Raw genomic sequence first — 25,529 nt, 5'->3', positions numbered from 1 at the left:
TATGGAATAAATTGTTTCAAAGCCTTTAAAGCTTTTCATAGAAGCAGTAGATATCTGCATTCTGTTGGTTCATTGGTCACATACTGTAGTGAACCCAAAGTTGCAGTTATTCTGTTGGGATATTCACGGAGAGCTGGAAACTCTCTTTTCCCCTCAAGACGCATGACTTCACTTAATGTTTTCATTTGGCTGTCTTGTTTGGGGTATTTTTTTTTCTCCATTTTCCTGCATTCCTACAAAATATTGGCAATCAGATACAGCATTGGGTAACGTAACCTACTGGTTTTGCTCATGTGTGGCAGAAAGGTTGGGTACAATAGATGGTGCTTGTCATCCTGGGCTTCATCAGTGAGAAGATCACAGCTGTCAAGGGCTGTCATATGTCAGGCAGCTACCCAATTTTAAGAAATGTCATCAAGAAAAAGTTTAGCATTTTCAGAACAAAGGCAGCTACTTTATGCATAGTTTGGCAGTGCCTGGACAGCCTGTAGGAATATAGAGCACTCAACAAACTTGATAACTTGAGTTACTGAGCAAGCAGTATCTCTCCGTATTATGTGTAGCTGCTTTTAGAGCTGACATTTTCAGTCCCCCAAAAAAACTAAGCGGTTGTGGGTTTGTCGGGCTAATGTTTTTATAAAGAACTTAAATAATGTGAACTAAAGAAAAATACGGTACCGCAGTTAGTAAATGTAGTGAGTCATTCTGAATAAAACAACAGGTTGTTTCTGCAAATTTGAATCCCACAGAACTTCCATTGACAGCAGCAGATATTTTTGCAGAAGTAACGTGTCTCTTACTACCCGTCTCTTCTTATGGTTTAGAACTATTGTTTCCTACATTTTGTGCATATACTTACTAATATGAAAGGTTTTAATCTGCTTTTAATATTCACCCTTTTAAACTCTGAGTAACCCATTTCACTCAGTGATGAATCCTTATCCTTGAGTCTTTGTTCTCTGTCAGAAGTCTGTACAGTAACGGATACAGGTGCTTTCTTTCCAACGTTATTGTTTCTTCATTTTTTTCCTCCATGAAAAAGTTCCCTTCTGTTTTGCTGTGTTTTTTTTTCTTTTCCCCTGCACATGTTGAAATCTAACATGCTTCAAAATGAGGATATAATCATTCCAGAGCCTACAGTAGGCCTTTGAGGTGGACATTGTGTCCATGTCAAGTGTTCAGACTTCAGAATTTAATCTTTTGGGACTGAGAGTATTTTGTTCTGTTTGAAAATGTTATTTTCTAACCCATGTGACTGAAACTAATTTCCTAAACATGAGGTGAGCAGAAAAACAGAGTCTGCGTATGTTTGACTCTGTGTTTCTTCTTTGCACATGAATATCTCAAGTTTCTAGTAGAAACTGATTGGCAGGGTGTTAATTAACCATGTTGTTTCTGATATTGTTGTAAGCATAAGGAGCAAAAGGCTGGGACCAGGATCTTTGAAAGTAAAGAGGAAAGTAAAGAGGAAAGTAAAGAGGAGAGGGAGGGAAAGAAGATTAAAAGCAAAGAGGAGAGGAGAAGGAAATGAAGGAACAGAGAGAACTAAAATAGTCCTTCAAAAGAGTAGATACCAAATCTGACCATATACTGCTAAACAATTAATTAACTCAATGAAACTAGTTAAGTACCAGCCCTTAGATTTGCAGCAAGTGTGGTGGGTCAGCTTTGACTGGTCACCAGGTACCCACCATGCCGCTCTCTCTTCCAGCTTCCTCAGCAGGATGATGGGGATAGTAAGATGGAAAACCTTGCAGGACAGGAAAGTCACTCATCAGTTACCATCCAGTTACAGGCAAAAAAAATTGTTTTCCAGCCTCTTTTGTGACTATTTGCTGAATAGAAAGCTTATAATGCTGCACAGGGTTATTCCAACCCTAGTGGAAGATTTCACAGTTGCTTTTGTTGAAATCCATAAAATTCTTATCAGCCCATTTCTCTGTCAAGATGTACCTGAATGTAGCCTTGTGTTCCAATGTGTTGACTGTTGTCCATGATGCCAGTCACCTCATCATAGAAACTAATCAGTTTGACTGGACATGGGTTGACCTTGGTAAATCAACATGGCCTATCAGTTTGTCCTTCACGTGTCCGGAAAAGGCTGTGAAGAAAACTGCTCTGTAACTTTTCTAGGGACTGAGGTGAGGTGCTACCTGAATCATCTTCCTTCCCTCCTTGAAGATGGTGTTGGCATTTGCATTTTTCCAGTCATTAGGACCTGACCACCATGACATTTCAGTAATAATGAGAACAACTGGCAGTAACATTGGCCATCTCCTCCTGCACTTGTGGGATACCTGATACATTTGTAATACCTGTTCATAGGAGATGAGAAGTCTTTCTAACAAATAAGTAATTTTATAAAAATCTGTTGTTTCTTCAAGCTCCTCAAGATTATTAGGTAGAGAGCTGTGTCAAATGCTGGACTTTGAGTTACTCAGATTAGTACCACGATCTGAGATGGTGCTTTCTATGTTTTCTGCTGACATTAGTGGTGAATATTAACATTGAGGGAACCTTTCAGCATTCTGTAATCTTCTTCTAGAATACAGTTCTAGGCATGATGTTGTAGTAGGCGTAAAGCAGGGTTATCGGAATGTGACGTGTCAGGACCTCCCCTACTCTGTGATGGATTTATGGCGCATGCTTTAGGGGCGTAGACGAAGCATGTAGGGTATATAAACCACTGTGCAGTTGCAATAAACGCTATTTGCCTCTCCATCATGTTGATGTATGTGTCGCTAATGGCCCTAGTCATTCGCTAGTCTTAAGCAGCCTGACCTTTTGGAATGGGAGCTGCAACAGCATGAGAATTTCCCTTTTGTATTTTCCCATGCTATGATTGAGTGCAGGCTTGCATGCAAAATTTCTTGATCTGAGTCACTATTTATCACAAGAAGAATAAAACCTGAAAAGCATGCCATGATTTTGGTACTCCCTCAGATAATTTGGTAAGAATAGAAAGAATCACATTCTTTAGACAGAAATAATTTATCCTGGCTTTTCTAAGAGCAGAAAAGTTTATTTTTCTTTCTTTTTGTTCTCTCTTTGCTTATGAATCCCAATTTACTATGGTGAATTTTGTCGGCAATGGGAGCGGTTCCAATGAAGAGTTATTTTTTATGTGGCAGTTGTGTAGTTGTGTCTGTCAATCCCTACAACTTAAATAATGTGGATGTATTTTAAGAATGTGTTACGTGTGTTTGTACGGGTGCTCTCAGTTTACATAAGAGGGATCCTCTGTAAAATTGAACATCTTTCAGTAGTTCATGAGTTTGTGTCCTCCATACACCCACATGCACCTGGCCTTATCTGAAACAGATGGTACTAAAAATGTTTCTAATGTCTTCTATCTAAATGGCATTTTGTCTATCTAAAAGACATTTAAGTCCTCAGAGAGGAAGGTTTTCAGCAAGCTAAACTTCAAAAACAGCAATCAAAATGATAATGAAAAATTGTTAAGCCACTGCCCATTAAACAAGTCAACATATTTTAACTGTGTACTTAATCATTAGGTTTTCTTCATAGCTGTGGGTGTTGCATTTGGCAGTTATCCAGGAAATGAAAGTTTTAATATTCAGACCATCATTTCACATAGCATTACGCCTATTGGTAGCTCCTCTGGAAGGGAAATGATTTCTGAGTGAACACTTGAGGTTCTTGTACTCTGATTTATGCCGTGTGCAGAAATCCCACTGAGAGCAATAAGATCCCTGTCCTATAAAGGTCTTTGGAAACTGTAAGTCTTGGAGCTTTTGATAAGCTGGTAAATGATGTAAAATTCTGCTTTGATCCTGGATCTGTCAGAAGAAGCAGTGATGAGCCAGCTGGGGTGGACGTGTGCTTTGCAGAACCCCTCAGCCCAGCTGTTGGCTGCATCTCAGCGCCCATGGTGCTGCTCCCTGCTGCACTGCAGCAAGATGCACCAGGGAATGATACCAGGATTGCTCAGATGTGAGGGGGTGGGGGGAATTCAACCGGACAGGATCTTTGTTTTTAGGATGTAGTAGCCTGGGCAGAGCAGTATTCTGGCAAACCTGTGCAAACAGTGCTTTGGGATGGAGGGTGTCTAGTTATAGCAAAGCACTAAGCTCCATGGGAGGTTTCTCTTCATAGTCTGAAATGAGGGCTGATAATGCCTTGCTTACAGATGTCCAGCCACCCCATTAAAATCTGAAAGCATTTTCCTTCACTGACCTTTTTTTCCCATCTCCATCATAGATGTTTCTAGGGCCACGGGAGTCACTGGCAAAATGGAACTTAAATCAAACTGTTGATTATCCCATTTTAGATATTGCGTTATTGCATCCTGTTTTCAATACTGCAACACCTTAAACCTGGGTGAATAGTGGGAGCTCAACTTCGTATGTGAAGTGATTTTCCTGACCTCTGGGGATATATATAATCCTTTTGTCCAGATCAAATACATTTTGTTCTGATGCGGAAGACCACTGCTGTTCTTTTTGTGGGCTGTATTTTGTGGAAACAATCAGCTATTAAAGCTAAAATGTTGCCTTCTCTGCTGTCCCCTCTCCTGAATACTTGGAAATAATATGCTTTTCATCACCTGTTTCTTCTTGGCAGGCTTACTTAGTAGATAGTAATAGTAGATGATTTGGTAGTTGGATCTGTTGTCCTAAATGCCACAGATTACAAAGTCACCAGTTCCCAAGGAATAATCTTTTTTGCAAGGCAGTGTTTATCATGTTTTTGTTTATCATGTACATGGGGTTAATTACATTTTGTTACATTACAAATTACATACTGTTATTACTAACATCATTCTTATTAACCATCTGTATCTTTCTATTTGCAGCTTGGGTCCCGTGTTTGCTCTGTTTGTACCGTTCTATTGCTCCATTCCAAGAGTGCAGGTGACACAAGTACTAGGCTTTTTTTCTATTACAAACAAGACATTGGTCTATATACTGGGTTTACAGGTATGGTATGTACTTGCTTGTTCATCTTTTAGTGACTTAATAGCAGTTAGTATTTCTGAATGTGTGATTTTGATGCTTCTAGTGCATGATTGTGTCTAGCTAGTGCTTTCCCATGAGCTACAATATTGAACAATATATTCTGATACATATTTTTGGGTGAAGTGGTGGGGAGATTATCTTCTATTCCACAGTTTTCAGTCTTGATTGTCACGCATAGGAAAACATAATATTAAAGTTTTGTAAATTTGAGAGGGATTCAGTGAAATGAGCCAGATGAAAACAGGACCTGGTTCAAACACCCATGTATTTTTCACCTTTCTAATCTGCTAGCATTTTTGTTTTTATTTTTGCCTTGTTTGATATTGCTCAAGCAAAACTGTAGATAGAAGGCAGTATTTTTCTATGGTTAAGACTGTTAATAAATAACCAAGGATTTGGTTGTATTACACTTTCATATAAATTTGTTATTTTTATACCAAGCGTTGCCATGTAGCAGATAATTTAGTGTAACATGTTGCACAGTACTTTCAAGTAGTGTTGTGTTAAATGTGAATGGAAAAATATGGGTATCTGGTTCAGATATACGGTAGTGAGCCCCCAGTGGCCTAGAAGTGACTCTAATGTCACAATCTGAATTATGCATGTGTGAAATGATGAGAAATTGTACTCATTTTTATATATTCCAGGGACTCAAACATAGTTCTAAAAGTAGTAGTGGAAAGCACCATAATTATGCAATGTGGTACAGAGCATTTTAGAATGAGCGGTCAGTTTCAGAACTGTGGTTCCCACTCTGCTTGAGCGTTTCATTCACCTGCATTGCTGTTCAACATTTGGATTCTGTTGATTTCTGCTCCAGCACCCTGTTTTCCCCATCCATTGGAGATATTGTTTCCTCTCTCCCAAAACCATCAACATCACTATAACTCCAGTCCTTGTGAAAATGGTGATACTGTCTGAGCTCTTTTCCCTTGTGCCCCTTGCCTCTTGCTTTCACACATACAAGACCAGGTACTCATCGCTGCATCTCCACAGGATCTTTCCCTCCTGCATGCAGAACTGTCACTGCCGTCACACAGAGGTCAAAGGAAACTCATTTGCCTTCTCCTCATTTGCAAACTCTGCCCTTATCTCAAGTCACTCTTTCCATAGTGAGCCCAGAGAGGTGTTCTCACAATTCAGGCAGCATCTCACAGAGCTTTTAGTAATCAGTATCAGTCTAATTTTCACCCTGTTTTCCCAGCTAAGAATAACCTTCTCCAGGTGATGAGTCACGTACACTTTACTGGAAAGGGTGGGCCACCCTGTTGGCATATCTAGATTTTTTTTAATTCACTTTGACCAATTTGTGTGATTTCATGCCTGCAAGTATGTCACTGGGTGAGCACTTTAATTCTTTAATTTTGACACTCATGCTTCAGCTCTCTGTGGCTGTATGTCTAAGAGCTTCATTTGCACTGCCCAGCTTGGAACTCTTCTCCTTCTGCTGCTGAGTCATTTCCTTTGCTTCAGTCTGTCTTTCAGACTTGTTTTTCTGTGCAGCCTATAACTGACATCCTGTTATACTTAGTATACTGTATGAAAATAAAATGTATTGTTCTGTAGAAGAAGAACAATTGTTATCCCTGTGTTTTTTTTCCAGTTCTACTTTTGGAATGTATACTTGTTAATGTTAAACATGATTTTCATAGAAATAAAGGTGTGACTTTGCCAATGGTCATGATAAGTATTTAGCCTACATAATGTTGTATGTAGTAGCTCAGGAAACATCAGCTATGTAAAATGAAAATTTTTAATTGCTACTCTTACCTTCTAGCTCTTAACCTCTGGTTCCTACATCTGGATTTTAGCCTTAAGTGGATTGGTAAGTCTTACTGTTTTAAAAATTGCATGATCTGAAGCACTGTGTTATATGTACAATCAGGGCAGTACATTTGGACTCAAAAAAGAGCTGCAATTACTAAGGAATGTTTTTGATTATAACAGTAAATAGTTTGTCTTTAAAAGTGTGAAATACTGATTGGCTGGTGATAAACTGACATACAACTGATATGAAACAACAAAATGGGTAGTGTTTGCAGTTTGCCAGTGTTGTCTGAGCCCTGCAATTAAATTCACTGTCTCAGGCATAGACCCACAGCTATAAAAGAAGCTTTGGTGGAAATGGTGTAAATACCCATTACATTTCTGTTTGCTTGTATACTCTATTTACCCCGGTATTTATACTTTTTTTTAGCAAGCCTCAAATCTATTTCAGAAAGCAACTTTTAACTTTTTACTGGTGGGATTTCATGTTTTGCTCTCCTCCTAGAACACATGCATATAGCCATTTCATACTGTGATGGAGGCAGTAGGAGTGGGAAATCACTTTATTTGTGTCATTCAGATAAAGTTGATGTGGTCTATCTTTTTCCTTTCTGACTCTGTTCTTAGTATTAAAGCACTTACTGCTAAAACACATTGTACTGACTTCTTGAGATTGTTAAATGATGATAAGCTTTTTGAAAAAAATTACAAACTTACAAATTAGGAGCTCTACCTGTGATTCATTGACTCAAAATATTGTTTGCTTTTCAAACAGTGAAAGTGCCTCCTCTTCTAAAATAGATGATTTTTAAGAACATATAGTGACAGGAGAAGGGGAAATGGTTTTAAACTGGAAGAAGGTGGATTTAGACTAGATATTAGAAAGAAATTCTTTATTATGAGAATGATGCAACACTGGAACAGGTTGCCCAGAGAGGCTGTGGATGCTCCCTCCCTGGAAGCATTCAAGGCCAGGCTGGATGGGGCTGTGAGCAACCTGGTCTAGAGGAAGGTGTTCCTGCCTATAGCAGGGGGGTCGGAACTACATGATCTTAAAGGTCCCTTCCAACCCAAACCATTCTATGATTCTCTGATTATTAGGTTGATGCAATCTTACAAATAACTCAAATTCTACCCTTGTTTTTAGAACCTACTGATTAGAATTTAGATAAACTCAGAGTGGAATGTCTGTGAATGTGTCACATATTGCTGCTATAGTTCAGTGGTATGGTCTCTTACCATTTTTGTGTACTCCAAATGACTGATGTGAGAGATGGAGCTGTATATGGTGTAGTCTGTCAGCAGTTTGGTCTCACCGTAAATATAGATGACAACAGCGTAACTAACAAACCAGAATTCCTCTCCTGGAGACCATCACATTCCTCTGAATCCAATTGAGAATCTGTGACTTCCTCCAAACACTCTACCCTTCCTGTTACTCTTCTAGCTCTTTTAATAGCCCTTCCTTTTGAACAGGTGTTCGTTATGGAGGAAAGGAAAGGAGAGGAAAAGAAAAGGAAAGGCATTTCAACCCCCTCTTTCCTGGTAGTAGGAAGTGTGTATACTTGGTTATACAGACTTTGAAAGAATGGATCAAGCATTTTTTTCATTCCAGTTCTTACTTTAATTGCTTTTTAATTTACAGTTTTATTCAGATCTATAATGCAGTTTTCTTAGGATTCTTTTTCGTGAATGATCATTTTTTAATTGCAGGTTGACAGTATGTTCTACATAGGTATAAGCCCTCAGGAATAAACTGTCAGGATCAGTCAGGATGAATTAAGTCATCATGCTCTTTTCGGTCTCAAGTTTTTTTTCTGCAACGAGCAGATATCTGCACTCTGCCATAATAAGTGCAGATAAGTAACAAGTGCTGCAATTTGCAAAAAAGTTCATGTTATGAATTTCAGCCATTTTTACACAGCATATCTGTCATACTTTTGTGAATAGGAGGTCTCATTTTCTCATCTGTTAGTGATGATAATTTGGTTTCTCTTGAGAAAGCGGATAAAGAAGTGATGTTTCCAAGTACATTAAGTAATCTGAAGAGGAATGTGAATCACCATAAGAACACCTTTTAGCACTTACACACTCATATGACTGAATGTATGTGATGCTGCTGCCATTTAGCTTTGACTCCACTTCTGCCTATCTGGAATGTTAAAATGAACTGAGCCTGCATGATTTCTGAATTGTTTTCAGCTTCCCACTTTCTCCTCAGGATGTTCCCATTTTAGGTTTATTGAAATTCACAATTTGTATATTTTTAACACACAGTGAATGCTCTTAAATGAGACCTGGCTTTTTAGCTACAAGACGTGGCACTGCAGGTTTCTGCATTCATCCTTGCTAATGCTCTTCTCTATAAATGTCAGGATGTAAAAGAACGTCATGAGTTCATGTTTTCTGTGGTTTTTGTTTTTGTATGTGTTTGCACATGTGTATGACTGTAGGCATATGACAGGTAGGCGTTGCTGTAATATGCCTGGTGATGGGGAATTTTAGAGTACATATTCTGTGTTATCAGAATACAGAAGCTGTGTGTGGCTGTCTGTGACGTAAAAGATATCTTCCTAGGTCACTAACTTCAAATCAGCATATGAATACTCTGTTCAAGTCAACTTTTTACTCTCCAGATGAAGCTGTAGTACCACTTAATTTCCATTTTTTCAGTATGTCAGTGTGGTCCTAGTAGTTTCCATTGCTGGTATGTTGTGTAAAGCATGCTGTATAAATACATAGTGTTTATTTAAAAAGAAAAGAAAAAAAAAAGTATATTGTGAACAAATTCACATATCTTGAATATTTACATATCTTATAAGTAATCTGCATTGTTAATCTTCTTATTGTTTATGACTCTTAGTTTCTTGCAGTTTACTTTGCCAGGTATATACCATACTTGGCACATATAGTCCAGATTTGTTTTTTATAATAAGTTTCTTTTATTATCATAAAATTAGGGAGCTTCAGATTAGAGGTCCAGGTATATCTTGAAAGTCAGATGGATGCAGCCTAATTCCATTTCACTTAAAACTGGATTAGCTGAATACAGAAGTGTTTCCCTGCAGTGCATATCGTTTATTTTAGTGAAGCTTAGAAAAAAATTGCCTATTTTTTCCTTAGATCAGTCGAAACACCTTAGAAAATAGTATCCATTTGAATGTTGTATTGGACACATACATATACATCAGCCCATCCTCTCTCCTTTTCCACTTAAAAAAAAAATAAAAAAAGTTCCCAGGTTCTCATCTTATATATCTTATATTTGTCATTGGAATAATTTTGCAGGAGTGAAATATGACTTTGTATTTTGTCAGGTTTAGTTCTCAGATTGTTTGAAAAGTTGCACTGAGATTGACATCTGGTCCAACCCTCCAAATGAGGCAGAGTCAGCTACAACAGGTTGTTCAGCACCATGTCTCATTAGATTTTGAGTACTTCCAAGGAGGAAAATTCTACAATCTTTCCAAGCAACCTGTTCTAGTTTTTTACCATTTTCACAGTAAAAAAAAAGGGTTTTTTTCCTATGTTCAGATGAAATTTCAAGGAATTTAATTCGTAACCATTGGCTCTTGTTCTACCATTGAGCACTACTGAGAAGAAAATGGCTCCGTCTTCATTCCCTACCTTCAGGCTTTTGTATGCATTGATAAAATCTACTGTCTTTTCTTCTCCAAGGCTCCCAGCTCTCTCAGCCTCTCTCTCATCCTGTGAAAGACACTCTAATTTCCTCATCGTCATCCTGGACCTGTGCTGGATTTACTCCAGCCAGCCAGTCTGTATCTTTCTTGTACTTGGTGCAGTACTGGGTGCAATATTCCAGACGCATCCTCATCAGAGCTGAGACGAGAGAGGAAAGATCACTTCCCTTGACCTGCTGGCAACAGTTCAGGATGTTCAACACTAGAGTAAGAGGGATTAGGAAATGAGGAAGAAGCATTGTCTGTTTGTTTGTGCTAAATTCTGGGCAGGTACAAATGTCCAAATATCCACCTAAATTTGCTGAATCCCACCCAAAACTAACATAAAGTGGCTTGCATTTAGGCAATGGTTGATATTCAGTTGAATGAGCATAGGTGACTAACTTTGACATGTGAAATGCTCACTTTTCTGACTTGATCTCCTTTGTGGTGTGAGCTTAGACGCTCATGTCTGCACAGGTAGCTGACACATATACTCCTACATCAGGTGAAGCATCTGAAAAGAGAAATATGATCCCTGTCATACAAGGGATCTTAGTGTGAATGAGAGGTCATATCTGTTTGTGCAGGAGGGTATACAGTTTCTTCCAGCTCTGGAAGAAGAAGAAAGAATTGGGAAAGGAAAGGAGAAGGTAATTATGTGTATATCTTAAGATACTGTTTTATCCATGACTTCTGAGATCCTGCAGAATGGATTTTAGCTTTTAGTGTGAAGCTTTCAATTTTTCTCTAAGATCAGAGGAAGAATTTGTGTGCACGATGTCTGCTCCACATTGCCAGTTGTGCCAGTTGGTTCAGGAAGTGGCATACTGCTTATGAACCTTTCTTAGCTATGCACTTACACCCTGTTACCCTCAGTAAGTTTGCAGATGACACCAAGCTGGGAGATGGTGTTGATCTGCCTGAGGGCAGGGAGGCCCTTCAGAAGGGTTTAGACAGGCTGGATCGCTGGCCTGAGGTGAATGGGATGAGGTTCAACAAGGCCAAGTGCCAGGTCCTGCACTTTGGGCACAACAACCCCATGCAGCGCTACAGGCTTGGGGATGAGTGGCTGGATGAGTGTGAAGAAGAGAAAGACCTGGGGGTGTTGGTTGATGCTTGGCTGAACACGAGCTGACAGTGTGCCCAGGTGGCCAAGAGGGCCAAAGGCATCCTGGCCTGCATTAGAAATAGTGTGGCCAGCAGGAGCAGGGAGGTGATCATCCCCCTGTACTCAGCACTGGTGAGGCCGCACCTCGAGTACTGTGTTCAGTTTTGGGCCCCTCACTATAAGAAAGACATTGAGGCCCTGGAACGTGTCCAGAGAAGGGCAACGAAACTGGTGAGGGGTCTGGAGCACAAGTCTGATGAGGAGCGGCTGACGGAGCTGGGATTGTTCAGTGTGGAGAAGAGGAGGCTCAGGGGAGACCGCATTGCACTGTACAATTTCCTGAAGGGAGGCTGTGGTGGAGGAGGATTTGGCCTCTTCTCCCAGGCAACGAGCAGGACACAGGGTAATGGCCGCAAGTTGTACCAGAGGAGGTTTAGGTTGGACATAAGGAAGAACTTTTTCTCTCAGAGAGTGGTCAGGCACTGCAATGGCTGCCCAGGGAGGTGGTGGAGTCGCCGTCCCTGGCAGTGTTCAAGAGGTGCCTGGATGAGGAGCTGCGAGATGTGGTTTAGTGCTTGTGGTGGCAATGGTGATGGGGAGACGGTTGGACTGGATGATCTTATAGGTCGTTTCCAACCTTGTGATTCTATGATTCTATGATTCTATGATTCACTGTGACTACAGTGCTACAGCTAGCTTAGGATGAGGTGAGTTGTGTCCTAGAAGCACCTACTTCTTCACTGATTTGACAGGGAATCCGTGAGAGTTATTCAGCTGAGTATTTTGAAGCTTCTGCTGTAGAATGAGTCACATCTCAACAACTTCTACTTCTCTTTGTCGACTTGTAAAGCCAGCTTTAAATTACTAACTCATATGTAGACTTTTAAATTGGAGATGTCTGCATTAAGGCATTGACAATTTTTTAACAGTAATATTTTAAAAAATTAAATGTTTTTAACAATATGATTTCTGTTGCCTGTAGAACTGTAGCAGTGACACAAGGAGAAAAGTACAAGTTAAGGTAGATATATTGTGCTGAAATGGCAGTACATCCATGCCTGCACATACAGAAAAAATGTTTTGAGATCTTGCAGTGATTGTGCTTGGTCATGAAGGTAAACAATTCTGTCAAGCTCTAACCACTATGCAAAATAATTTTTCACATAATTTTGATACTAATCTGCCTTCCTTATCTTTGTTCGATTTTCTTCTTAATGTCAATCAAGTAAAGAATTTAAAATGTCTTATTTAGTAATGATGCATGTGTGTCCTTGTCTTGTAAAGTCTTGGAGAACTTCCGTGTTTGGTCTACCTAATGAAAAAGAGAAACTACAGCTACTTCCTTTTTCTTAAAAATGTCTCTTTAGAGAGACATGAGGGAAGGGGAGAGGAAGTTGACCTTTCTTATAGGGATGGAAAGAAAATGATATTGCTAGCCAAAAATTCTCCATTTTATCAGTGTGAACTTGACTGCCACGTCTTCCCTTGATAACTTTCTAGAACCTAGAATACTCTGGATGATCATCTGTTTGGGGAAAGTAGCCCTTTAACCTGATGCACAGTGTTCAAATCAAGATATAACGATATAATCTTATATTCACTGAATAAACTAAGTTGTTTATTTAAATGCTAAGTTGTTCACTTAAATACTAGAAATACACTACAACCATGAGAAAAACTGGTGTAAGAAAGAACTTTACACTTCATTAAAGCTTTTTTTTCTTTTTTTTAATGACACTTAGAAAGTTCTGCATACGAACCAGCTAAAAAAGAAGTTCCTTGGAAATACTTGACGTTAAGATGAATATATGACACTAAACCAGACTGAATCACAAGACGTATTTTAACTACACAAGCCTCCATCTAGGGTTTATTGGAAGTATGCAAATAGGTGTCTCTTTGTCACCACGTGAAACTTCTTGAAGCTAAGCACAGTATTTGAAGCTTTTACATCTAATAGCTTTACAATTGGGGTAGTAAATCAAGGGAAAGAGGAGTGGGAGTGATGCTGAAGTCCTAGCAAGTATAAAGGTAACGAGATGGATGTAGGCCATGTACACATAGTACCTATCACAGCTGAATCTGTCCTTCAATCTGTTTTTATTTACCAAGAATTGCAGTCTTGTCATTGCTCTGCACAGTTATTAGCCTACAGTATGTTTCTTGGCAACTACATGTAGAAGATATACAGATAAATAGATTTATCTTCTTCCTTCACGAGATTCATTTTATTTCAGATTTTCCTCTGAGCTTCATATTGTCAGATTTCTTGATCTTCTACTCTGTGAGCATGGAAGATCCCGTTTGGGGTATGCAATGAGTTTTTCTAACTAAGGCAGGACAAGGAGGGGCCAAGACATTAGTCTGCTGTTGGGGAAAGAGAGGAGAGAGAAAGAAGACAGCCCTCTGCACCTGGTGCTGCACTGGCCATAAACCAGCCGTGCTACTCCAGTGAGCTCGTTAAATCTGGGAAGGGAGATAGGAGACGTGTGTAAGTCTCACACTTAGCATGCTCCATCTTAGTGTTGTCCATAAAATTTAGGCTCCTAAAGCCTTCTCTTCTGATTAAATTCTCTTGATTGACTAGCAATCTCTACTTAGAAAAATGTGAGAATGTACATTTCCTCTTCTGAGACAAACAAATCCCAAAGTGCTGGCACAAATTCATGCCGGTGCTGTCCTATTTGCTGCACTTTCTGTGTTGAGTTGATATGAGAACTGTTTGTGGTTAACATGTTCAAACACGTGTCAAGATTTGTCATACATTCAGGAAGATATAGATTTTCCTATCACTGCTTGCATTGTTTTGTTCTTGTGACTTTCTGAACTCTTTATAGATTATGGTGAAAATTTTAAGCCTTCACAAAAGACTGCAGGTGATTGGTGGGCAGAGATTGATAGTTGGAAAGGACATGTGAAAGAGTTGAAGGAATACTGGTGTGGTTTCTGACCAAGTATTCTGAGTCCTTTTCTTCTCTTCTGCCTTTCCTTGCAAAATTACTGGGACCAAAGGTGGAGCCTGGCTCTGTAGCCTAATGATACAGAGTGGGAGAAAGGATCTCTGAAATCATCAGATGAAATTTTATGTAATATGTGCAACAAAGTTCAGTCGTTCTTGCTCCCAAAAGAGTGACCTTCCTGGTAGCCATACAATCTAAGTGCTGAGTAAGGAGCCTATATACCCTGACACCCATAGTAGCCGATGGCTAACTTCTGAGGTACCTTCTTTGCTGGGTAGGTATCTAAAGTACTACATGCCAAAAGTAGATGATCACAGAAATGATATGAATACTACTCTTCTTATGTATTCACTGGAGTTTTATCTTAGTTTCCAGTTGATGTGCCCAAGTTTTCGTCATGGATTTACGGTCTTCTGGAACTGTTTCACTAGAGTTGAGGAGAGAACTGAGGTCATGAAGAAGCTTGTGTTCCAGTGCCCTGTCATTCCCGGAGTCCTTTGAAAACCTTTCTTTAAATGCAGACATGTTTTGTTAAAGGCAGCCTTCACTAAGATGCCATAGATGATGGCCTTCCTCTTGTCAAATCTCATTTAACTTCTTCATAGCATGAAAAGATAAGGGGTTAAAGGCAGTCTAAGTTTTTCTTTCTCATCTTAGAACTATGGCCTGTGTTTGGTGTTACATCCAACCCCATGAGAAGTCATAAAATATGATAGAATAAAAAGAAAATCAGTATTTCCCACAGCAGAACTGAAATTATTATTCTGAAAGTTTCATTTTCTCACTAGATTATTAATAACAACCTTGTAAATAATCTGAAAAAGTTTTCTCTTCCAAGAAATATTATTTTTTTCTAAACTGTCTCCCTTTCTACTTGCAGCAATGAAATGCTTTCTGTATGTTTATACAAATGTCAGAGGATAAGATAAGAATCCTTAGATAGATAAATTGCCCAGACATGAAGTTTCTACATTGTTTTTAATGTAATGTAATTTAATGCACTAATTTGATATATACCGTTTATGTATTTTGGATGGTCCTTATCTCTTTCTGTTCATTTCACTCTGCTGTCTACCATAATTCTTGAGGAACAGCAGATGTTAAATAGTCATAACTACAGAAAAGTAGCATAAAGCAGAATGGCAGAACTTGAGGAAGAACTTCACCTTTCTGAGTACCACTTTGGCCTTCAGAGTTTTGCAGTGGGATTAAAAGTGATGCCTGAGTGATGACAGTAGATCATCTGCAATGAAATCAAGTCCTAAGGCAAGCATGAGCACGAGCACAGGAATGTTGTTTAATTTTTTTTAATAAGGGCACCACAAAGGCTGATTTTCTTCAATGTCAGTTTTTAATGAACTGTTCTTTTTATTTTATTTTTTCCCTAGAAGGTAGACTGGAAAAAGTCTGTGCATACTTTTTGGTTAAACTTTAAATCAGCTATTTTACTTTTGTCTTTACTCAAACGGTATTCTGGGCTTCATCAGAAGAGGGGTGCCCAGCAGGGACAGGGAGGTGATTGTTCCTCTTTACTCTGCCCTCGTGAGGCCCCATCTGGAGTACTGTGTCCAGGTCTGAAGCCTCCAATACAAGAAAGACAGGGAGCTGTTGGAGAGGGTCCAGAGGAGGGCCACAAATATGATCAGGGGGCTGGAGCATCTCCTCTATGAGGACAGGCTGAGGGAACTGGGCTTGTTCAGCCTGGAGAAAAGAAGGCTGCAGGGTGACCTCATTGTAGCCTTTCAGTACCTAAAGGGAACCTACAAACAGGAGGGGAATCAACTCTTTGAAAGGGTTGATAACAGCAGGACAAGGGGAAATGGTTTTAAGTTGAGAGAGGGGAGATTTAGGTTGGATGTCGGGGGGAGGTTCGTTACTATGAGAGTGGTGAGGTGCAACATCCCTGGAGGTGTTCAAGGCCAGGTTGGATGGGGCCCTGGGCAGCCTGGTCTAGCATTAAATGTGGAGGTTTTTGGCCCTGCATGTGGCAAGGGATTGGAGATTCATGGTCCTTGAGGTCCCTTCCGACCCTGGCCATTCTGTGATTCTCTGAAAGGCAGACTTGGAAATGCTGACAGAAACTATGAGGGACTTGTTTTTTGTTAAGGAATGTTTACAGTGCTTCAGCATTCTCAAGGGCAGCCTTTGTCTTCTCAGGTCAGCATGCAGCATATTCTGACCAGTTCCTTTACTAGAAATCAAAGTTTTATTTGAATAAAATAAAGCTGGTTTCAGGTAGAATAAATCTTTCTCAACCAGATTGAGAAACAGTCACTTGGTTTGGATTGAAGTTCTGAAAAAAAAAAAGAGCAACTTTCTGAGTCATAGGCAGTGCAGTACACAGATTTTGAAATGTAACAGGCTGTAGTTGTGAGGAAGTTGAAGGTAAAGAAATCCCCTATTCTTGGTTCTTGACCTAAGACTCTGGGTGAAAACATTAAAATGTACTTTTAAAATAGAAAGGCCATCTGCAGCTAAGTACAAAGTACATTTGCTGTATTTAAAGTCTTTATTTTTTTAACATTTCATTTTGACTTTTAGATTTCTGGGATTTGCTACAATAGCAGTATATTAAAAGTTCATCGAATTCTTTGTGTACCCAGCTGGGTAGCAAAGATATTTTCCTGGACTCTTGAACCAATCTTCTCGTCTGCGGAACCAACGAATGAAATCCGAGTGGGAATGGGAGCAACAGTCGACATCCAGAGGCAGCAGAGAATGGAGCTCCTGGATCGACAAATCATGATGTCTCAGGTTGCCCAAATGAGGAGACAAAGGCAGCAGCAGGTACTGATGCATGCTCCATAAAGATTATGTTTATGGGAAACATATGTTTTCAGTTTGTATATTTTATGTTTCCTGCTTGATATATTCTTCTCAATTGGTTTTTCATACACTGGCTATTGGCCATTCAGGTGTTTCTGTAACTTTAATGTTAAAATCGTTTTGCAAGATAGAAGCAGAGCATCAGACAGTCCTGTAAGGATATCGATACATCTGGCATTTCTTTCTCCAAAAGTCAGCCGGAAAGTAAAGTGCCTGCCTCTCCTTTTACTAAAGACAGTAAGCTGCTGGTGAAAATTAGCAAGTTCTGTCTGTTCTGAGTATTGTTCGCATCCTTTTCGGAGAAAATTATCTACACAATAACTTTATTTGCAAATGTACTTTGAATAAGGCTTGCATCTTTGAGAAAGTTCTGAAATTCAATCATCTAACTCCCTTACAGAGGTCAACCACAGGAACTTTCTCTTTGCTGCATTTAGTGTTCATTTTATTTCCTTACTGAATGGAATAGCAGAGCCCTTTGTTTTCTCTGTTTTAGTCAAGGCAGTGAAAGACGTTCACATGTTTTCTGTTGTACTGCAGAACAAGGCAGACAGTGTCTCAATTAACTTCTTCCTATGCCTTAAAAATATATGTTGCTGCTCTATCAAACTTAGCAGATATGTGCCTTAGATTTCTCTATGTGAGCATACCTTGTTCATTATTTTGTTACAGTCTGACAATTTGTGATCTTTATTGAGTTTTCTCCGACTGAAATGCAGCTCTGTGCTGATATATGAATTCTTAGTATGTTTATGGTAGCTTGTAGGTACACCTATGTTACCATTAATATGTTGGCAGAATCAGATGTAGGATAGCATAAAGCTTAGGCTTTGGCCAACAACTAGAGTATATATCTTTGTTTCCCTGGAATTTGGTTTTCTTCCATTTCTTAACATTTTGATCTGAATAAATTGTTCCTCAGGTGGAAAGATTCTAATCTCTATCCCCATCACAACATTTACCAGTTTTAATGTAAGAAATGAACTAGAAATAATTCAACAACAGTGTTCTGATAGAAGGCTCTTTGAAGGCGTCTTTCGGGCCACAAGCTGTTGTGAAGATTCAGCTAAGTTTCTTCAAATGAGAAGAGAAAGAAATTGCCAATTATGAAAGACAATCTTTATAATATATTTTGAACTGCAACAAGCATTAAATAAGTTCAGAATTATAAATGTTAAGAGTTGATAATGTTTTCTTCCTATCCTTCTCCTTTTCCTGGGATTACAAACAATGAAATTGGCAAAATGTCTTTTCACTATTGACTTCAAATAGAGGTTTTTTATAAAATATGGGGGAGTTTAAGTAAAATAAATGAGTGTTGTTTGAGCAGCGGTGACATGGTTTACCTTAAAAGTTGCTGAAACTCTTTCAAATCGCCTACATTGACTGGTCTTGAACTTCAGAGCGGCATTTTGTGATCTGATAGTGCTCAATTGTGAAACCGGTGAGCAGAAGGCAAAGGATTCCATGTGTGAACGTTTCAGAAAAGTTCTTCAGAAAAGGTGTGTTAGGAAAGCATTTGCTGGGCTTTGCTTATGGCTCACAAAATTTACTGGATGTCAGCAAAACCATGAATAGTGCCCTTCACAAAAGCTGAGATGCAATGGTACAAAAAGACAAACAGGATAATTTCAGTCTCAGTGTTCAAAACTCGAAAACAGTTTTCCAGATTGTTGTAACTGTGCAATTCTTTTGCTTTTAGAAGCTTACAAAGGTATAATTTGAAGACAGTGGAGTTGAACGCATCGCACTGCAGATGGAATTTAGATGGTAAATGCTACCGCTGGGGCTGAAGCTGGTAAAGGACACCAGTCAGTGCCACTGGGAGGTTTTTTGTGAAACTAACAGTAATAAAAGCTGTGAAGTGTATCAATCAAGTTGTCAAATACAAGTTAGAGTTACATTGCAAGGGAATATTGTGCAGATTTTTGGCATCCCAATATGCTGTCCATAGATGAGATAAATGAATGTTTTCTCTCCTGCTTTCCATGTTGTTTGCCAAGGAAAGGAAACTTTAACTTTCCTCTGCACATCATTGTGCAACTATTTTCTTGTTATCCCTTGGGGAGGCATTCTGTTTGTTCTTCCTTTTCCTTTACTCTACAATTCTTCTGTTTGGGAAGAGGCAGTGCACTTTCCCTGTGTACTGTTAGCATATGGAAAACACAGGAATGCAATGTGTGGTTTTAACAGTGCTGCATTGTCTTGCAGAATGTGGCAAACTGTCCTCTGGCTGTAAAGAAGCCCCTTTCTTAAATGGGCCCTTTTTGTACTAAGCTCATTCTTCAGGTTTTACAAGAAATTCTGAAGAATGTGAGCCTGATGTACAAAAAAAAAAAAAGAAAGCTTAAAAACAACAGGGAAAAAATAGGGGAAAAAAACTTTCTTAAGTTGTTTAAACTATATGTCTAAGATACTAAAATATAGAGGGTTTGTTGTTGTTTTTTTTTTTCTGTTCACATTTACAGAGTTCTTTTATTTGAAACAGAATTAATTTTGGGTGTTTTCTATGGGAAGAAAAAAAAAAAAACAAAAACCAAAAAGAACACAGAATTTCCTTGCTGGCAGTTCTTAGAGCTTTGCCTTGCCCAGTCTTTTTCTCCCAGAAATGTTGCCTGCAGGATGCTGAAGCAGAGAGGTGTGCTTGTGGCTGCTGGGCTGCCAGCCACTCACAGCTCCCAGGAGCAGGTTGAGTGAGGGACACAGCCTGAGCATAAGCCACCAGCTTCATTACTTGATGTACGTGGTTTTGATTTAGCCCTGAGTTGTGCAGTGCTGCTGTGTCTGAACGTGTTGTTAGAAACTGAAAAATCACCTTACGTTGCTAGTTTCACAGGGGAGTGTGGTTACACGGTGTCTGATTTTTGTCTTGCTTTCTAGTTGCTATGGATACAATCCTTAACCAGATGGTGGTGTGCATGTTGAAAAAATTTTGTCCTTTTTTTCCCTTCCACTGATAATCCTGACAAATTCTGAACCTGTCAGTTCAGAATTACTGAACATCACCTCCATCACCTTTTGAGGCAGTGAAATAACGTGTGCCACATGTATTCATGCCCTCAAAAAATATCAGCTTGCTAATTTTTCCTTTTTAAACTCCAGTTTCTTAATTCGTTTCTTTCTTTTGTCAGTCCTCTTTTCTCATTTTAGTAATGTATCCTCTTCTTTTCCCTTTTTTCCCATAAATCTGATCTCTTTTTTTCCTTTGTATCATTTTCACGTTTTCATTCCCCACTATGTCATTTTCCTCCCAGATTTTCATCTCTTCCCCTTCATTTCTATTATTTCCCATACTTTGTGTTTCCTCCTCTACGTTCTTCTTTGCTCTGGAGAAAATTCTTTCCCATCACATCTTACCCATCAGTCGGCATTTGCAATGCATCCTGAAGGCGTCGATGCAACTTCCCTTTCTCTCGCTCCAAACAGGAGATAGTTTATATCTTCAGGCACTATTTTATCCTTTTTATTATGTAATATCAATGGATCTTTTTGGTCTTTCTCTCCTGACTTTTGCATTTCTGGATCTGTTTCATTTCCCAACTCTTTTCTGAAGTTTGTCTTTCTGTAACCCAAATGAAAGCCCTGGTGAGAAAGGGGAAGAAATTGCTGCATGTGTGCACTGGGGTGCTAGCAGGGAGCCAGCCTGACTTTCACTTCCCATTGTCAAGCTTAGAGGGAGGCTGCAGATAACCAAACTGTAAATAGATGAGGGAGGAGTGCGTGCGAGGTGTTGCTGGCAGCACTGATGTCACTGGGTTGTAGGAAGGTTGTGGAAGACTGCAGAAAAGGTGGTCAGCATCTTCTGTTGGCTGTTAGATACCAGTTCTCCTTTTAGTGCTCATTCCTGTGCCCATTCTGTCTATGAGATTGGAGAATGAATCCTGGTCCATTCATCTTAAAAAAATGCTCTCAGTAGCCTTCATTCACATTGAGCATGTTGAAGACACTGTTGCCTGCCTCCTGGTTTCTCTTAACTTTTTGGTTCAAAAAAGAGTATCACGGAGGTGCTCAAGGGTCTGTGATAAGCCTACAGCAATATATGAAAATCTTTTCTACTATTTCCTCTACTTTTAAGCTTTTTTTGTGGGGTGGGTGTTGTTCTCCCTCCTGTCTTTGTTTTTCTGTTCCAGCTCCTGGTACTTTTTAGTGAGGCCGGACCCCCTTTGATTCATATCTCTGATTCCCCTGCTTGCAGAGACCAGACTTCTGTAACAATGCTGCTTCCCCTAATTGTTCATTCACTGGATGTCTTCCTCCTGGGACACTGGAGAGATGCTCTGTGGGGAGATGCATTGAGTGTCTTTATTGTTACTGGGCGTCTCATATCCTGAGAAATTTGCAACTTACTTATTTTGTGAGCTAAGGACTGAGGCTAGATTACCAATTTACCTTTCAGTTTTATTTAAGTAGCAAACTTCTGACCTTGGAAAGCAGAATTTAATGGAGCAGTGACTTTCCTAAGACAAGAATTCCTCTTTAGGAATGTTGTCCTTGCTCATGATGCTAGAAACAAATCCCTCAGTGAATACCGACAGTCTATTTCTGCCTTCCCGAGGAAGAACCACATCTGAACATACTTCATTTTCCCACTGGTGCAGAGAGGTGCTACTTTAGCAAAGTCTTCTGAAATAGCTTGAGAAGCTTGAGTACCAACTACAAATGCTTCCAGAGGCCTCTTGGGCCTGAGATGTCTTGCAACCTTTACACATTGCCAGCTCCCTGGAAATTCTCACAGAAAGTTAGATGGAAGGAGTTTGTTCATACTGACCCATGGATATATCTATCATTGTCAGAGAAGAATGTACCAGACAACTTTACCTGAATAAATGAGGGAGGTTTTCACCCAGTGCGATGCAAAATCCTTTTCTCTAATTAGGCTTTTCACTCCAATGTGTGTTACCTATAGGAACTCTGGGATTTTGTGGCATAATTGAATAGAAAGTGCTATTTACAACGTTACCATAAATTTTAAACACAACTGTAGGTGGGATACTCACAGAATAAAAGAGTTACTTGAGCTCTGATCTCTGAGGCATGTTTCTACAGCACTGTCGTCATATTTTTACAAATTCTGCTAATAAGTGATCTAGGGGTTTATTTATGCTGCAGCAATAATCACTGCCTAAATTGAGAATCCATCTTCCCTTATGCATTGGGGACATACCATCAGCCTTTTTTTTTTTTTCCCATTTTTGCAAAGAAAACAATATTTTTTCAGACCTCGGTGACCTGTTAACTCATCCTTTGCTTTTTGACATTCTTCTGGTGTTTTCAAACCTCTTTTTTTTTTTTCCTCTGTAATTTTTTAATGTTTTCTCTGTGTTGAGAATAATGCTTGTTTGTATTCCAAAAGGTGAGCTTTATGCTTAGTCAGCTGTAGAGCTGTGTATTCTGCTGATGTTGGTATACATTAAATCTTTTTGACTGCTCCATTTTGAGCTAAACCCTACTATTCAGATATTTCAATGTTGTTTTGTTCTTTTTTTTTTTTTCAAATAACTTTTTCATGGATTTGACGTCATGAAAAATGTTGAATTTCCAGGGTGCTGATCCAGGTAATGAGTTTATGACTATTTCCTCTATGTATCTACTTTATATTTTCTGTCTTTTTCATGGAAATCAGCAGTTCCAGGAGTTGACAGACACGAGTAGTACTACTAGAGTAAGCTTAATGTACCTCCTTAACAGCCAGTGGTCAGAGTCACAAGGCTCCTACTCCTCAGCAGCACTCCTGCCCTCACACTGAACTATCATTTTTTTCTTGGACTCCATTATTCAGTTCTCTTTCTGTTTGACTGGGCTTCTGAGCTGTAGCCTTTAGACAATGATTAAATTTGAGTTAGTGTTGGTAATCAATTTCCCTACAGAAGCAATGGTGGAATGCTTCCTAAAGCAAAACAAAGCAAATAATTTTTGAGATAGAGATTACGTTTGTTCTCCTACGTGACTGTTCTATTCTCTCTTACTCTGACAATTTAATTTGAGGTAATCCCCATTAAAAAAGCTCACAGCATAAAAATCTCCCCAAGCATTTTGAGAGCATTTAATTCTTTATTGTCTGATCCACCACTGTCCACAGAAGGCAAGTTTCTTTTTAGCTGTTTGTGTTCTTCCATCTGCGGCTTCAAGCATGAACCAAATTAGACATCCAGTTTCAGGGCTGAGAAGTCAGTAGTTTTTTCTATTACCCTTCATCTGCACTCAGAAGTCTTGTTTGGAAGTCATTTCTTCCTCTAAGTCTCTTCTTTTGTAGCTCATAGAGACCAGAAACATGTAATTCAGATAGTGTGTGGTCCATCTTGGTATTCAGTTTTTCTGATTGGAACGTTGATAATAGCACATAACAACTACAGATCTGTGTCACTGGTTGTTTCTAAAGCCTGTTGAAGCACAATAGATGGGAAGGTTTTGCTAAGCAGTATTGCCAGTATGTCACCTTGAATGTTAACTTTAGGATGTCAACAGATGGAAGCTCTTCCCATTGGCAACTGAATCTTTGCTCCCTTGAATGGGATACTAACCTCTTTTTTTTTCCTCCTATGTGTTGGTAGACTGGCCCTTTATGTACCCAAGTGTGTGTTTATGCTAGTGTATTGGAGAATCTGGTTTTGAGGTTTCTTTGTACCCAATGTTTGCTAGCTAAGCTTCTCAAATCAAAACAGTTTTGAAACTCTAATTTCTCACTTATGTTTGAAAATGTTTGTGCACAGGAAGTGAGTGAGGTATTATCTGTCTAATCATCCATCAAGCTTTAATAAGTCACTTGTCACCAGTTTGCATCCAAAGAGCCAAATAAGAAGGGTCAGAACTGCCTTTGTTTTGTCTAAAATGTCAAAAATGGAGTAACAGATGGTTTCCTTAAATCCAGAGAGGATGTTCATGCTGCTGGATCTGCCTTCAGCATTTGGCACAGCAGACTGCCACACTCTGGTTATCTCACTTAGCAAATATTAAAGGACCAACATAAGAACAGCTCCAAATCATTCAATTACTTAAAATTCAGGTTGTGATTATGACTGATAGCTGATGTAGCTGTGACCACGTCTGTGATGTTGAAAAGCCCAGTCTGGGTGAAGAGCAACTGATGCAAGCATGCGAAAGTGAAGTGGAAAGTCCACAAATGGAGGTGCTTTGAAAAGGTGTTTGAAGCCTTGCCTCTGCTGACTAGACAAGATCAAAATCCCCATTTATTAGTGCAGACAAAGTATGAGAGCCCTGCTCAACACTTTCCTAATGCTGGGTGAACGAGTTAACATCTGTTCTCAGAAATGCCATCTTTTAGCATCTGACTGATATCAAATGTCTTTCTTTCTTGTTGGTGTAGCAATCCATCACTTTCCAGCTGAACTATTGCATCACAGCGGTACTGAAATGTGAGTGTTACAATAATGTGCAGTTTGGTACAGAATAGGTTTTTAACTGTACTGTGATGAGTTGAATGCAGAGCCATCTGACTCTCCCACTGTCCTGAGCTAACTTACAGTTTTGGGAGGCACCTTCATAGCTTTTCACTTTTACTACCAGCTAGTTGTGTGCCTGAGTGATATAACAACACCCCTTCCTGTAATGTGTGGCAAGCAGACTGCAAGGCCAAATGCTTGGGCATGCATGAGTACACTAAGAAGCATTCAAAACTCCCTACACCTCCCTTGAACACAGTCGCAGAAGCAGCTGTGCCCACTCGCCTCCCAAGGCACAGATAGGCCTGCCACTTGGCATCTTTGGCATCTGCTGCTGTGAATGCTTTGAGCCTGTGCTGAAGTCCCTTCCATTGTTTCTCTAGTGGCTTCAGAGGCCAGACTGAGGTGTTCCTCCTGGATTTCAAAGGAAATAACTGATCAGGCTTCAGAAAAGACCACATGTGGATTTGTGAATTTTTGTGACACACGAGCTCCTCTGGGAGAATGCAGACATCAAAGCTCAGGATACAGCAAATAAGAGTTGGAGACAAAGCCTCTGGGCTAAGGAGACTTGTCTGTAGCATAAATTTCCAGAGGAAATTGGAATATGTTTAGAAATTGCTGCACTACTTTCCATGGTGAAAAATTCTTTCCATCGTTAGAAGTGATGCTCACAGCACCAGTATGATTACTTTTCTGCCTCCTTTCAAAAAAGAACGGTATTAAGGTTAAAAAAGAAAAAAGTTTAAGATGAAATAAACTCCCAGAACAGTTTTTACCTCACAAAAAGAGACAGGCCAGACATT

The 25,529-nt window shown here is 39.4% G+C and overlaps 1 protein-coding gene across 3 annotated transcripts in view; it reads left to right on the top strand.

Annotated features, from left to right (window-relative positions):
• UBAC2 (UBA domain containing 2) overlaps window positions 1-25,529 on the top strand; it is a 93,247-nt gene that overhangs the window by 58,288 nt on the left and 9,430 nt on the right. For all 3 annotated transcript variants that reach the window (XM_052664428.1, XM_052664430.1, XM_052664429.1), the window contains 3 exons: window positions 4,817-4,940; window positions 6,757-6,804; window positions 17,039-17,284. In XM_052664428.1, the coding sequence (XP_052520388.1) occupies window positions 4,817-4,940; window positions 6,757-6,804; window positions 17,039-17,284 (418 nt within the window). The remainder of the gene's footprint in view (window positions 1-4,816; window positions 4,941-6,756; window positions 6,805-17,038; window positions 17,285-25,529) is intronic.

The sequence above is a fragment of the Tympanuchus pallidicinctus genome, unplaced genomic scaffold, assembly GCF_026119805.1.
Source record: "Tympanuchus pallidicinctus isolate F22 unplaced genomic scaffold, pur_lepc_1.0 scaffold6, whole genome shotgun sequence".
Classification (NCBI taxonomy): domain Eukaryota; kingdom Metazoa; phylum Chordata; class Aves; order Galliformes; family Phasianidae; genus Tympanuchus; species Tympanuchus pallidicinctus.
Note: the sequence above shows the minus strand (reverse complement) of the source record. Positions and strands in the feature narration are given on the sequence as shown.